Source organism: Chrysemys picta, chromosome 3 (genome assembly GCF_011386835.1).
Source record: "Chrysemys picta bellii isolate R12L10 chromosome 3, ASM1138683v2, whole genome shotgun sequence".
Lineage (NCBI taxonomy): Eukaryota > Metazoa > Chordata > Testudines > Emydidae > Chrysemys > Chrysemys picta.
The window spans coordinates 131,391,718-131,407,746 of NC_088793.1; the positions used below are offsets into that span (position 1 = coordinate 131,391,718).

At 41.2% G+C, this 16,029-nt stretch overlaps 1 protein-coding gene across 1 annotated transcript in view; it reads left to right on the forward strand.

Annotated features, from left to right (window-relative positions):
* Positions 1–16,029, forward strand: part of DISC1 (DISC1 scaffold protein) — a 352,017-nt gene that overhangs the window by 315,931 nt on the left and 20,057 nt on the right. Inside the window, 1 exon segment of the mRNA XM_065588994.1 lies at positions 2,039–2,083. Coding sequence (XP_065445066.1) covers positions 2,039–2,083 — 45 coding nt within the window.

Below are 16,029 nucleotides of genomic sequence, written 5' to 3' on the forward strand. Positions count from 1 at the left end.
GTTGTTAGAGTAGAGATCAGGTTGCCAGGTTCTCTTCCAGCTGTGCTATTAATTTGCTTGACCTTGAGCAAGTCACCTTTCCTCTCTGTACCTCAGTTTTCCCATCTGTAAAGAAGGTTTGTAAAACGCTTTCAGATCCTTGTTGAAAAGGTGCTATATAATTACACAGCATTTTATTTGATTAACTATGTTTGAGATGTTAATACTCTGTGATATTGAAATGGACTCTCACTAAAAAGAAATGACAACAGTATACTTTTTAACTGACAAACGTTAAAAATTAAGTCAAAACTGTATGTGATACAGTGTTTGTCAGAATTTGGTGATAGCAGTCAGCAATAAAGCCTTTGTCAGTGGGATGCAACATATTACCATAGATTAAAGTACCCTCTGATCCAGGAAGTAAATGTGCCAGATGTAAAGGGCAACACTTTTAGAAATCTAAACAAAATGTACTTTCATATTAGTTTAATTAAATATTGTATTTGTAGAGATTCAAAAATCATTTGGAGACTTTAAATTTATCTACCTTAAATGTCAACATTGAACATCAGTGAAGGTCAGTGTTTGAGTATGTTTTCTATAGCCTTAATCCAACCTGCAAAGGGATTCTGTAACAACAAGCTGGTATACAGTGCTCAGGTCACCATTGCACAGCCAGCATTTACCCACATTTACTGCACAGCGATGCCTAAGATACCGCTGCCCATTCTAACCATAAGGAAATACTGAGGAGTGCCAGATACCACTTTGTGGTATCTCTGGGTAAACACTAGCTTTTTAATGAAGAGCTCTGTATCTCATCAAATTTAATCCTTCCAAGAACATGAAACATAGTAAAAACCAACAAATGCACTAACCAACACACCAACAAACAAAAACTAAAGACAGAGTTAATGTCTTTGCAGAGTTCCCTTCTTTGCAGAGGTGGAGTTCTGAAAAGTTCACCAAGAATATTCTATGTTTTATAATTTGTTTCCTATATACAGGTCTCTGATACTGTGTATTGCTTTGTCAAAACACTAACTTTAGCTCTATTCAAGTGAGGGCTACAAATAGTGTGTGTGTGTGATACTAATATATAATTTTACAGTTTCATGACTTCCCCAACTACCCCTCAGCCTAGCCATTTAAATATTTTCTAATTACTTGTATCGTAGTAGAAATGTGCCTTGATGAAGGAGAGGATAGTAGCCTTATGGATCAGTTCAGGGAAGTCTTCCATATCTGTATGTGCAGACCATGGTGCCTGCGTGGGACACCAATGGGACGCTGCACTGGCACAAGGATGTACTCGTGCAGTGTCACGTAGATGATTGGGGCCTACAATCTTAATTTATAAATTAGAGTTTAATCTGATAATCGTTGGTTCTTTGTACAATATATTGACCAAATAAATCTAATAATCTACATTTCACCTCTCTCATTCTTTCAGCTTTTTGTTAGAGTGGCTAAAAAAGGTTTCAGAGTAGCAGCCGTGTTAGTCTGTATCCGCAAAAAGAAGAACAGGAGTACTTGTGGCACCTTAGAGACTAACAAATTTATTAGAGCATAAGCTTTCGTGGACTACAGCCCACTTCTTCGGATGCAATAAATTTGTTAGTCTCTAAGGTGCCACAAGTACTCCTGTTCTTTTTTTTTAAAAAAGGTTTGTTTTCCACATACACTTTTTGAACTTATACTGTTCTTTACAAACTTGATAAAAGATTCCACCTCAACCCCATCTACTGGTTTTGAAGATGATATTCGTTTGTTTGTAGATTTGAGGGGGAGGAGCAAAAATCACGCTTATTTATAACAGAAACTGTAGCCTTAAATATGGCCTGGCTGTCATTCCATAATAAGCTCGATGGAAAATAGCGTTTAGGTTTCTCCTTTGTTGACTTCTATCCTCTTTCTTTATACTTACACAGGCTGAACTCTTATATTGTTTTGCAGCATAATTTTTACTATGCTATACTGCTGCTACACAATTACATTAAAATCCTCATGTTTATACATAATGTATTATGTTTATCTTATGACCTATCCCTAACAGGTTGTGGAGGATATTTCATTTGGTACAGATGATCATTTGTATGAGGTAAGTGCTTTCTAGACAACATAAGAGGATTGGGGGAAATTGTACTAACTTCCTTGGGATTCCTTTAAAACAGATAGCTCTTTTTCACCTTTGGGTGAAAATTGCAGAATAGGGGGCAGATATTTAGGAAAGCAAGGCCAAAACCAAAATGAAGGGACCAATCTTTCTGCCACTGAAGATAATGGGAAAACCGCTAGTGACTTCAGCAGAAGCACGATCAGACCCTAAGGCAGTGATTTTAACACAGATGTAAGAAATAGCATTAATGCATCAGAGAAATAGACAGCTAGAGATAATTAGTTGACTCTAGTGTACAACAATAATGATATTTTAACATGGAGCAAAATCATAATGCTTGTTTCCTCGTCTACCTGTACCATACTCTTTGATTCTATTTGAATCCCTTTGAACACATTATTTTTCCTTTCAGAAGTATATAAATGTTTGGAGTATCGATATTCAATATAAATGTTATCTGGATACAAATCCTGGATGTTTGTCATCTTTTTGGTATCTTGTTTTGCAATCATTTTGTAAATAAAGATGTCAGATCCTACAGTTTGTATCTTTGAGCAAAGTCTAAAATAATGAAGTAATTTGAGCTGCATTTCCTGTCAAAAATAAATGGGAGGACAACCTCTTTTTGGCTATAAACTGAGTGGTCAGATAATAAATCTGTAGTTACACTTATATTGCCCTTAGGAGTAGTATAAATTCACCATGGCCCAATTCCACACTGGGATACCTTCGGCTGAAGCTTACATATTGAGAAAGTTTAGTTGATATGCACCACGTCCAGCAAGCAAATTAATTACACAGGAAGTAAACCTTATTTCACATCCCATAGTAGTATACATGAGTATATGTACCCCCTGCTGCCCAGCCATGCAAATTCAAAAATGAACTGTTCCTGGGTTGCAATATGGAGTAGCCATCTGGACAAGCCACTACTCTGTATTACCACCAGTAAATCCAAAGGCTGCATAGAAGCTGGAAAAATCCAGGCAAGATATTGTACCTCAAGAGACGAACTCAAATTACTGTCTTTGTGGACAGGCAGACTCTGAGATCACACCTATGAGACTAGATATGCCAGAGAAAGTTCAGCTGTGCATGATGGCAGCATGCGCAGGAAGAAGCTTTTGGGGGTGAAGGTTATCTAAGCAAAAAATGAGTTTGAGATGATGAAAACTGCCTCTCATGCCATTGGCCTCAGCTGTGAATCAGGACAAAGCCATGCATATGCCTCTGAACAGTGTTGACACACAAAAGGAGTACATAATCCCGCAGGCACCAAGACAGCGAAAACACCTGTTGTCAGAAAAGAATGACAACAATGGTACATGGACAGTGTCCAGTCATCAGCCACAGGCAGCTGCCAAGATAGCAGAGTCTTTACAAGATAGTACAGGCAGCATATGGCCTGAGATACAGAATGTAAACACCTCCAGCAGACTAATGCACAGCAGTGATACAGAAAGCTGCAGGACAGTTGCTGGATCATGGTGACTAGACAGAGGAAGAAAAGGGAATTACTTACACTGTGAGCCACCTGCAAATCATATCCAGCTATGCTGACTCCTTACACAAATGGATGTGCACATCAGAAAGCAATTTCTATGAAAAATTCTGGCCCAATGCAGATTATCACTTGCAAACCAGTAGATGACAATACCCACAGGAACTGGAATTATCCCAGGTACATTAAATGAAGCCAGTGTAGTAGCACACTTGCATATTCAAAGCCTGCCCAGACCAGAAATACTGTATCCTTCAGACAGAGGGAATACAGATGATAAGAGACGGGAACCTTCTCTCACACAGAACATGGCAAGGTGTCTTGTGTGACTGAACGCTGGAGGACAGCAGAAAGATATAGACCTGTGTGGATGCTCTTCCAAGAACGTTCTTCAGCAACTGTAATACAGGAAACATGAGGGGACAGAATGGTCAGGGTTGCAGCATGATTTTGGCAGTAATTAACATGCCCATGTGCCACAACATCCAGCATTCCGTACCACTACAGAGGAAGTGGGAGGATAGAGCAGATTGAGCTAAAGAAATGCGAGATGTGGTTGTGAGTTGTCACGTAATTACAAAGAACCTGAGTGGGAACCTTAGTACTTGAGTCACTGCACGTAAGAAGAAGCTCTGATGCATGTTGTCGTGTTGAAGCTGCTCCCAAACACCCCCACATGCCCACGCGACAGCTTCATTCTTGGCAAAAGCTTGATGGGATGGCAAGAATTAAAGCATGTATGATAAGCCATGGTTTGCTGTGTTCCTACTTACCTTTTGGAGTTTGCTTGGGTTATGTTTCACATGGCCCCTCTCCTCTCACCAATATGCCAGAACATGCTAATCCCTGTCACTCAGACATGCAGAGAGCTCTGACAAAGTGAAATGTTTGGAGGATGAGATGCACAAGCAGTGATCATCTCTTGTGTCCATAGTCACACAAGACATACTCAGGCTGTGATATACAAAAACAGACAAGTACAGTCCCACACCATCCCACCATTCATCTTGGTCTGTGCATCCAAACTAAGTCACCAAACCCAAAGGTGGCATACAGAGGGTCACCCAGAGCTTCCCATGATGTGGTATCTCTGGAACAGAACTGCCAGGCAGTAGTCAGTATTGGGGCACAGCTTGTGTGGTGGCCATAGCTGGGTGATCACTCAATGGGGTGATAGCTTTACAAACCATTTTCTCTGCTTCCCATTATGGATGGTGAACCACTGCTGCGTCTGTCCAGTATTTTTTTTAAAGTACAGTAGATTGTAGTCATGTCACTCTCCAACCCTGAGAATGAATAGTGCAGCTGTGGTGGTTTCTTGAATAGATGCATGCAGTTTTGCACATTGATGCTTGCTCTGCACATATTATCCTGGGTGTTGTACATTTTGCACAGAGAGAATTTGGACCTGTTCTCAGTAGTCAGTGCCACCCTCTTCTCTACAGTGACTCCCACATTAAGGGATGCAGAACATGGAGAAATGTTTTCTCCTTGTGTAGTTTGACCACTGTGTGGCTAGATAACTCAATGTCTGAGTATGGTATGAGATTACACTACATATGGTTTAGGTCAGAGGTGGGCAAACTACGGTCCGCGGGACCCTCCTGCCCAGCCTCTGAGCTTCTGCCCCAGGAGGCTAGCCCCTGGCTCCTCCCCTGCTGTCCCCCCTCTCCCACAGCCTCAGCTCACTGCGCCGCCGGCACAATGCTCTGGGTGGTGGGGCTGCAGAACCTGGGCCTGACCCAGTGCTCTGTGCTGCGTGGTGGCATGGCTGGCTCCAGCTAGGCAGCCAGCCATCAGTGCTCCAGGCAGCACAGTAAGGGGGTAGGGAGGGTTGGATAGAGTGCAGGGGAGTTCAGAATGGTGGTCAGGGGGCGGGGGTGTGGATAGGGGTCAGGGGAGTTGAATGGGGACAGTCAGGAATGAGAGGAGGGGTTGGATGGGGTGGCGGAGGGCAGTCAGGAGCAGGGGGCTGTCAGGGGACAGGGGGATGGGGCAGGAATCCCAAGGGGGGACATCAGGGTGAGAAGCAGGAGGGGTTGGATGGGCCGGGGCCGGGCCACGCCTGGCTGTTTGTGGAGGAACAGCCTCCACTAACCGGCCCTCCATACAATTTTGGAAACCCGATGCAGCCCTCAGGCCAAAAAGGTTGCCCGCCCCTGGTTTAAACATATAATCAAGTGTTCATGTGTATGTGTACTTTTTGACATACGTGGCTGTGATTCTTCAGAGGTGCTGAGGTCCCACAGCTCTGATTAACTTCATTTGGAGTGGTGGCAAATCAGCACTTCTGAAAATGAAGCCTGAATGTTCTAAAAAAAGTTGTAATGTGAAATGTCTGTCTGACAGCAGAAACCCCATCTTGTATTTTAAATTACTTCAAACAGTTTTTAATGGGCATAAAAGAAATATCAGTTCTAATTCAGCCCAGACAAGAAATGTCTCACCGGGTATGCTGTAGCAATAGTTCTAAGGCTTTTTGTGCTGAAAGTTTTATCAGGGGCACAATTTCATTAATTTGAAGACTAGACAGCTTGCTTACTGTTAGGGACAGGTTTGGGGATGTATCTCAGACTCTCACTTCTGAGACTGAAGAGGAACTTTGTGGTGAAAACAACAGTGACAAAAAAGAGTGTGTTGACTTCACTAATTCCTATATGCAAACTGCTGAACTAGAATTCAGAGAGGGAGGATGGTGTCTGCACTGGAGAAGTTGACCAAACGTATATTTATAGCTAAGTGGTACTGTATAATGACTGCCAGTTGGAAGTAGAGATTAAAATGGCTTTTAAGAAAATATGAACCACAGAAAATAAATTGAAAAACATTCTGATCTCCTATTTAAGCTGATACGTTAATGCAGGTGCAGCAACGTCTGTTGTATACCCACAGCTAAAAAGGGGAGGAGAGGTGAGTAAGTCCACTTTGCATTAGAAAGCTGAGGAAATTTTCCCACCACTGCCAGAAATATATCTTACAACAATCACATGCATTTTGTACCTATTTCTGTCTGCTTTAGGAGTAACAAAAATAAACCCCATCAAAAATTACACCCTCTGCACTCACAAAAATCCATACCATAATTTCATCTCTCTCTTACTATATTAATGTCTCCTAGCAGTAACATTCAGATTCCTAAAAGTGAGGTCAGTGCAAAAAATAATCAAACAAGTCTTAAGGTGCTATCAGAGTTACGTTTGCTTGCAGCGTTAGTGTAACCAGCAAGCGGGAGGATTTGTGTTAGTACATTGAGCCCGAGGCAGAGTCCATTTATTTCTCTGAGCTAGTGTTGTGCAGTATACACAGAGCAGATCTCCTACCAGGAAGTGGTTGGAATAGTTTCTATGTCACTGGCAGTGTTTTTGCCTCTCTCTCTCTCTGTGTGTGTGTGTGTGTGTGTGTGTGTATATATATATATATATATATGTGTGTGTGTGTCAGGTAAAAGTATTACTAGTGCCAATACTAGGCATGAAAGATGCTGAAAAGCACTGTTCCCTCTCTATTTTTTAGCTGTTACCTCCTTTTTTAGAAGTAGAGGATTGTGAATTTGTTTTTGAAAATGTAGAATATTCACTTTTATTGAGAGCATTGGTGACTTGTCTCACCTCATATAAGACAATTGTCAGCACTCTGTCCTCAATGTTAAACAACAGTTGAAACTATCGATCTACAGCATGACCTCTCCTCCCTCTCTCCCCAAAAAATCAATACACTGCCTTATACACCAAGGTCTTCACAAGATATGAGTATATTTCTCATGACCTACTAATGTGGTATGCAATGACACTGCTTGTCTAGGGAGGGAATTGTTTATTTTAGCAGATGAAGCAGCTCTCTCCCATACATAGATAATACACCCAGATTAATGTTGTTATTACATTAAGATGGAGTTAAGCTTGAGAGCACATTTCAGTAGTTTAGGGTAAACTATATTACAGGGGTGTTGTTATTACCCACTAGACACCAGGCAGTAGTCGTGATTATGAGTAAGGGATTTTAGAATTTGTGGACCCAGATTAAATTAAACTCATTTTTAAAGAAGTATTTGATTTTTTTTTTCATTTCCCCCCTTATGATGTCATAGGTCTGGACTGGGTGCTAAATTTATTACAGGACTCCGTATTAATTCATTGTAATTCTGGATCCAGTTATCTGATTTATTTGTAAATTCTCAGAAAATTCATTCCGTACTCAGTAAGTGCTGTAATTTTGGGGAGGATGGGCTGTATTATTCATATGTAACAAACCGGTTGATTCCCTTCTTTAAGTGCAAAACTTGACTTACCAATGGAGTTACTATCAATGCATCCATAATAACTGCTTATTATTTCAGAATAGTTTTTAAATTAATCTACTGATAGAGCAGAAATTGAGTCTTTGCAGTAGATAGTAGTAGGCACTTAGGAGCCTAAATTTTAATTTTGCAGTGGCACAAAGGATCTGTAGACATCCTTGTAGTACAGTGTTTATATACAAGGTTAGCATTCAGTATGATGGAAAATAAACTCAGATTATTTTTGGAAAGTTGATGCCTTTCTTAACTTGTGTGTGAATGTTCCTTTTAAAAAAAATCAAACACCAAACAGCACAGTGGGTAGTGATACACAGCATAAAAGGGTAGACACTTTGCCTATTAGAATTCTGGGGTTTTAGTTATACCTCAGGCCTCTGGGTTCTCTACATCATAAAAACTGTACGATTATCATTGCTGAGCCCAATTTGTACTTTTGTGCCTACATTGCCAATCAGTCATCTCACTGGTGCCCATAATCTCAAGCCCCTAATTACGTTCCAATAAAGGACTGGATTTAAGACCCCTTTAAACATTTTTCTCATTAATATTTTATTTCAAAATTGCATTGGATGGGGAACACACTTTAAGCTAATTATCTATGAGTCTGAGGTACAGAGCACCTAGTTACACACTGTTCATTATGCAAATCAACAACAAGAAATATCATTTTGAATAAGTATTTGTTGCAGACCGTTTGGGGTGTTTTCCAGATTAAAGTTTAGAAACTCTTATAAAAGAAGTACATACACTGGAATATGCAATGCTTTTTTTATCTTACCACAAAAAAAAAAAAGACTAAGTCATTAAACCAGTTTTTCCAATTATTTATATTTTGGGGCTTTGCTTTGGCTGCTGTTTTAACATACTGAGCAGGTTAGTTGCCCAATGTTTTATTAATTGTTTATAGGCTAAATCCTGCACCTGGTGCTTTAGTAGTGAGACACCAGCTGGAGCTGTTCTGCCTGATTTGACTCTGTGCCTACCCAACACAGAGAATCGTAAACAGAAAACTCCCTCCCTCTTAGAACTGACCATGAAGAGACTTTGCAGCTATCCAGCCATGCCCCTGTCCCTGGAGGCAGAGTCAACCCACATTTCCATATGGTTATTGAAGGATAGGTCTGGACTGGCAGGCTGAAGCAGCCTGGACAAAACATTTTGAAGGGCTGAATCAGTGGATCTGTATAAATGTTGTAATTGTTAGTATTATAAATTAGAGCACCAAGAGGGTCTCCGCTAACAGAAGAAAAAGCTCAAAACCTACACAAATATTTGATCTTGAAACATTTCATATGCTCCTCTTCTCCCAACCTACCCCAAAACAGCAGTTATTAACAGTGCTATGGCTCTACCTAGAAACAAGATAAAACTGCAGTCACTCAAGAATGATATATGAAGACTGGTCCACAAACTCACCCATATTTTGGTCCATTCCTCATCTGAACAGCTGAATTACAAGTCTTCTATTTCCCTTATTTATTATTTGTATTACAGTAGCAGCTACTGGCCCTAAAACAAGATCCACATTATACATACACATAGCAAGAGACAGTCCCTATTTCAAAGAGTTTACAATTGAAATAGACAAGACACTCAAAAGCATTATTATCCCTATTTTATAATGGGGAAACCGAGGCACAGAAGGAGTCTATGACTTGCCCAAGGTCAAACAAGAAGTCTGTAGTAGAGCTAGAAAAAGAACGCAGCTCTCCTAAGTTCCAGACCAGTGCCTGAATCACAAGCCATCATTCCTCTAAGTATATGTTGTATATTCTGATCTCACTTCAGATTTACATCTGTGTAATTAACTCAGTAGCAGCGAGAATTTGGCATTAAGTAAATGGGTGCTTTTGTCACATGAACTTGAACAGTATACAAAGATGTATCAAAACGTTGTTTTTGTCGGTATGCCAAAAGTAATACTGTCATAGGCCTATTTTTGTTAGGAATGGTAGAAAAATCTCAAGAGTTCCTTGTCAAACCAATTTGACATCTTCATAATTCCTTTCTGAATGCTCATTCTCTCTTTAAAATTTTATTTAGCTCTTTGCAGCAGGAGAAAGCGGTAATGCGTCAGAACAAAATTACTATTATAAGACATGCTTGCTAACACAAATAAGTGGGGTGCTAAAATGAAGATAAATATACATGTAGTTTTTGTTTCTTAGCGTTGATGCAAATGGGCAAGCGAAACTGGATGGAATGAAAATATGCAGCAGTTTATGTATTGGATCTGACTTTAATCTCACTTACACAGGTGTGTTAAGAGTAGATCTGTTGAACTCATTGAAGTTTACAGAGGGGTTTAACTGGTTTAAGTGAGTAAACAATTAAGCCCACTACATATTTATCTATTTGAAGTAATTCGATCCATTGATACTAAATATAGTGGTCAGAGTGAAGTGCCGGTAGTTGGGAGTTACGGGTTTTGAGCACAGCTCTACTGCTGTTTTGCAGTGTGGCCCCATGCAAGTAATTTTAAATGCTGTGCCTTCGTTTTGCCATTTGTAAAGTGCAGATAATACTTTCTTACCATATTAGAAAATGATTGACAGTCTGCCCACTAGAACTGTGAAAACTCAGTTCAGGTTGATTTGCAAATATTTATTCTGTTCTCCTTCTGGCATGAGTCACTTTTTCCATGTTGCACCTAAAAGAAAACCTGACTTCACTGAGTCATTCTGGGACTGAAGAGGGAAGTGGGGTTAGCGGGTTCCTTGCTGTGATCTATGGGGCCAAAGCTAAGTGGAGAATAGTGTTCCTTCCTCAAATGCTAGTGTGTGATGTGGGACTTTTTTTCCTTGCTGTACCTCTTTTCTAGTTGGTAATTATGATAATGAAATTAGAATCTTGCTTTCCTAAATACTTAGCAAACAGGAGTCTGTATGTTTCACAGTTCTCATAAGAACAGACCAAAGAGTCTCAGAGTTGGAGGGACAGTGCTACTTTTCCTCTTAGAAGACATTAAGGGTATATCTGTACTGCAAGTGAAGGTGTCATTGTAGCACAGGTAGGCATACTACACTAGCTTTAATCTAGCTAGCACAGGTAACGATAGCAGTGTAGATGTGGTGACATGAGCTTCAGCATGTGCTAACCACCAGAATACAAGCCCTCCAAGGAGCCAGAGTATGTACGATTTTTCCTGCTGCGGGGAAAGGATCCAGCAACAAGGAGCTGCCAGAGCCTTTCCCCACTGCTTCTCCCCTGCCGCTGCCTCCCAGCTGCCAGAGCCTGTCCCACAGAGGGGAAAGGCTCCATCTGCAGGCATTCAGCAGGACACTACAATGCTAAAAATAGCAGTGTAGCTGGGGAGGTAGGGCTTGGGTGAGTAGAGGGCCATGTAGGGGTATGTACTTGGGTACATACCCACACCCTTCAGTATGTCTTTGCTTGCCTAAACCATGCCTCACTGGCTACACTGCTATTATACCTTAGTAGGGGGGCTGTGTACTTTATACGACGCCAAAAAACGCATGCAGTGTAGCTGTACCTAAAGCTAAGGTAGCTATGCCTATCCGGGCAACAATCACACCTTCACTTGCAGTGTATGTCGACAGATCTCCCTTTCCCCAACAGCACTGTTAAATCACCACTCTGAGATGCTTGGATACACTGTATTAGGGACTGCTGTTTCTCAAAAAGGAATGGAAGCTTAAAAATTAGCCATTTCTTTACCTAGCACTTCATCCTGTGACAGTTTTTGTACAGCATCTCTGCAACAGCACATGGGTACATGATTGTATGCATCATTTATCTGGAAACTAACTGCCCTCAAGTTCATTTTAGAGCTGGAAGTCGCACTAAAAGGGTGCTTGGAGCTCTGGCTCCTCAGCCAGTCAAAAGAATAAATAAAGAAAAGCTTTGACATCCTGACTAGCCTGAGGGGTTGAAGTCTCAAGCTAAACCTCAAGTTTAAATGGGAAACATTGGAAATTCCCTAAAGAGTGCCAATGACCAGAGAATGTCTCCAGGTTATCGAAGTCTATCAAGCAGTGCAAACTTGAGGCGTGCCAGTGACAAATCAAAAGAGAGGAAGAGATAAAACATCCAGTCCAGCTGGTACAGAACAGAAAGAGGATTTCTGCTTGTATGGGATGAGCAAACAGGAAAGGAGAAAGATTCTATTTTTAGTTACATCAGTGTACATCTGAAGTAACTGTTGATTTTATTTGAGATTACGTTGATATACAGAGCCTGGAGTGAGACAGGACATTCTTAGTGGAAAAAGAGAAAGGAAATTGGAATTTTCTAAGGTAGCATTTCCCAAACTTTTTAAAGTTGAGGGGTCCCACTTCAGAAAAAGGAAACCAATCATGCCCCTCCAACCCTGACAGGTGTTTGTTAAAGTCCTACCTAAAGGGTGCAGACATACCGAGTAGAATGTGCAGATTCTTATAACATGATGCTTCCTCTTCTTTCTTAGTGCTTTGCTGAGCAGTGAAATAGTTTAAAATGTTAACATTGGCGTTTTAGCCAGTGAAATTAATGGCACAATTCACACTTCTACACTACTGTTTCAGGTTCTTTGGAGACTCAGGCAGACATTGCTGCATAAGTACACTTGGGTCATGTTTTCACGTTTTTTTTTTAAACAAAGTAACAGCTAGACACTAACTTTTTATAAAAAGAAATAAAAGCTGGGACCCTGGAGAACAGTTGGGAGGTCTGTCTGTGCACCCTTTTCCCCAAGAGGGGCACACCCTTAACCTGGAGAAAAGCTGTTCTAAGATCTGACATGGGCTTGGAGGATCCCTCCGCCTACCCCCAAAAGCTAAAAGATAAGAAATACTGGGTATACCAAAAGATGGACCTTTTCTCCTGTAACTGCTGAATCAGAAAACAAAAGGGAAAGCAAGGTCTAATTGGGAGCCCACTTCAACTAATACACAAATCATAGCTGCAAAGAGAGGGTGTGGTGGAAGACCTCCTTTTGCATGTGACTTTAGCAAATGATCTGGAGGAGCCAAATGAGATGACCTATGTTGTCAACAGAGTAAAACTTGTCTGAAGTAGACCAACACAGAATAGTTCTTCATTGATCAGGGCATTTCTTCACGGCAGAGTTAACACAGGTTTTTACTTGGGTGTGGCCCTCAATCTCTTTCTCCCATCCACACACACAATTGTCTCACCTGGGCTAGCTGGATTGTCTGAGGCCATAGCTTAAAATCAGAGTGAGGTTTTCATTTGGATTGATGACCCACCCATTCTGCAATGTGGATGCAGGCTAAAACACTTGAGGGCTGATAGTCCCCCAGTGCTTTCCAACAATTACTCCATGAACCCAGAGGGACAGACAAGTTCTCAGACAATTCACTGGGAAAGAATCACAGCATAGCTCAGTTTCCTGCAGTGCCAAGAACCAGGGCATATGCCCCAGCAGTCCTAGCAACACCCATGCGTGAGTGCACACCACTGAGGACACAGTAATTCAGGTAAAGCTTTGTGGTGTGGCCACACACAGCTGAGCTAGACAAACCCAGATGCTCAGACCTAGGTGCCGATCACCTGAGTTAATGCTGCAGTTAAGATGCCTCAAGGCTCCTGTGTATTTCGTATACCATGAAGCACAGATGAAGGCAGCTTTAGAAAGGAGTTGGGTTCAAGGGACTCTGGAAACCAATCCTGTCTTTCAGCAATTGTGCTAGTTAAGTGACTGATATTAGGGCTAAAACTGGCCATGCAACAGTACTCTAGGAAAATACTCTGACCTCAGACTTGACTTAACCCATCTGAAAATGGGGATGTCCCAATATAACCCATACCCTTATTGTATCATTTTGCTTAAATATAGTGACACACATTTTCAAAGACAATCACTTAATCTACACAATATTTTTTAACTGTTGCCTCCGGTCATTATTTTTTTCAAACCAGCCTTGGAAATCTCATAGTTTTTGGCAGCGTGAGTCTGATCTATAATCTAATATACTAATAGCCCTTAATTAAAGCAATGTACTGTAGTCTGATCCAGACAACGTACTCAATATATTGATATTATGGAACTAGAGCCTGCTTTTTGTTTACATGTCACTTTAAAACAGCACTTCTTCATGTTCTGTACTGTGGTAATTTATTTTACCTAAGCGTACAGTCCGCAGTGATAGCTTGATTTGGAAAACCTCATTCATATGTTTTATCCATCAAAGCAAATCTGCACTTAAGAGCTTTCAAATCCTAGTTAACAACTTTTCTTGCTAAATCAAGTGCTCGTATTTTATAGTACCGAGCAAACCATCACTGCACCAACCTCCCCCGCTCCCCATGCACACATGCAACATTGACACATTTGAAATGATGGCTATATGGACATCTAATTTTCTTATGACTGGTTAACTTCTTTAGAAAAATTGGCATTCAAAGATGGAACTTTTAATAGATAATCATTTTTAGATATACTTTCAGAGCAATGACTGTCAATGATTTACTAACTCTTCTTTTTCTAGCATTAGAGATACCAAAGTTTACTTAGAATGCTGCAATCTTTTCTTGTATGCTTCTCACAAAGCTATTCTCTAATAGCCTTCCAGTTGTGTAAATTGCTCAGGTTATCCCTCTCCCTAAAAAAACATACAAGAGCTTGCTGGTGTACGGAATAACAATTTACCAGCTCGATGGATGACTCATTTTCTTTACCTAGTTCTGAGACAAGGACATTTACAGTCAATAGAGAGAGATGCCACCTTCTCCCCACCTACCTCTGAATTTAAAAACAATGGGCCAAATTCATCACTGGTATAAATTCACTGTTACACCATGGATGACTATGCCAACACTCTAAGGATCCACAGAACCAATACAGTTAGGAATCAAAATACTTCACATTGGACAGCACACCCCAGCGAAGAAGAGCACACATGCTTCATAAGAGAAGCCCTGTCTACCTTGGTAACATAGGCAGTGAAGCTATTTGGTCACCCCAGCTTGTCTCAGTTGCTCCCTGTGCCAACCCACCCACCCCGCTGTAGCTTCCCCCCCACCTCCTGTGTATTTTTCCTCAAGGAAGACATTTCTGGTTTAGCTTATTATTAGTGAATGCTTGGCTTTCTGCATCGGCCCCAGAATCCTTTGCCATTATTTATGCCATGATTTAAGGAAGCATCACAGCAGCTGGCATTGTGGATTCTGAGGCTCATATAAGACCCAGGACACTAGTTGCATGTGTAAAATTAACATCACCTGTTTGGATGAATTTGTAGGGGATGCAGCAAGAGAAGAATAGTTCAGGCTGACCGGTTAGTGAATGACCATGGTTGTCGCAATACTGTGGTCATGGAAATTCAGATCTGGTACCTAATCACCCATTTACATATACTTCACTTTCCCCTGAGCCTGGCATGTCACCCAGTGTAGATGCAGGTGCAGATTAAAATAGCAAAATTGCCTTTTTTGTGTGTTACTGTTACAATTAATTTTAGAACTTTTTTTTTCCAAAATGATCATTTGCCAATTTGTCGTTCACCTAATGAGGAATGACACTGCAAGGAAATATGTATAGCGAATATTCTATCCCTGGTTAATTGCAAAATTTGATGCATCCTGTAACTGGAAGTAGCACTACACATTTTAAAATGGACTGTGATTGAAATAAAAATGGTGGGAAACAACTAGTTTTTTAAGCTTATATTTTCTTGCTTTCCTTTGTAATGGAATAGCAGAATACTGTTAGTCTAAACCAGGGGTGGCCAACCTGTGGCTGTGGAGCTACATGCGGCTCTTCAGAAGTTAATATGCGGCTCTTTTTACAGGCACCGACTCGGGGGCTGGAGCCGCAGGTGTCAACTTTCCAATTGCCAAGCGGTACTCACTGCTCAACACCTGGCTCTGCCACAGGCCCTGCCCCACTCCACCCCTTCCCGCCCCTCCCCTGAGGCTGCCATGCCCTCACTCCTCCCCCTCCCCCCAGAGCCTCCTGCATGCCACAAAACAGCTGATCAGGAGGTGTGGGGAGGGAGGAGGAGGCGGCGCTGACTGGTAGCCAGTGGGTGGGAGAGCTGGTGGTGGGGGCTGCTGATGTATTACTGTGGCTCTTTGGCAATGTACATTGGTAAATTCTGGCTCCTTCTCAGGCTCAGGTTGGCCACCCCTGGTCTAAACCAACAAAATTAAAGTCTATTATCTTAGATC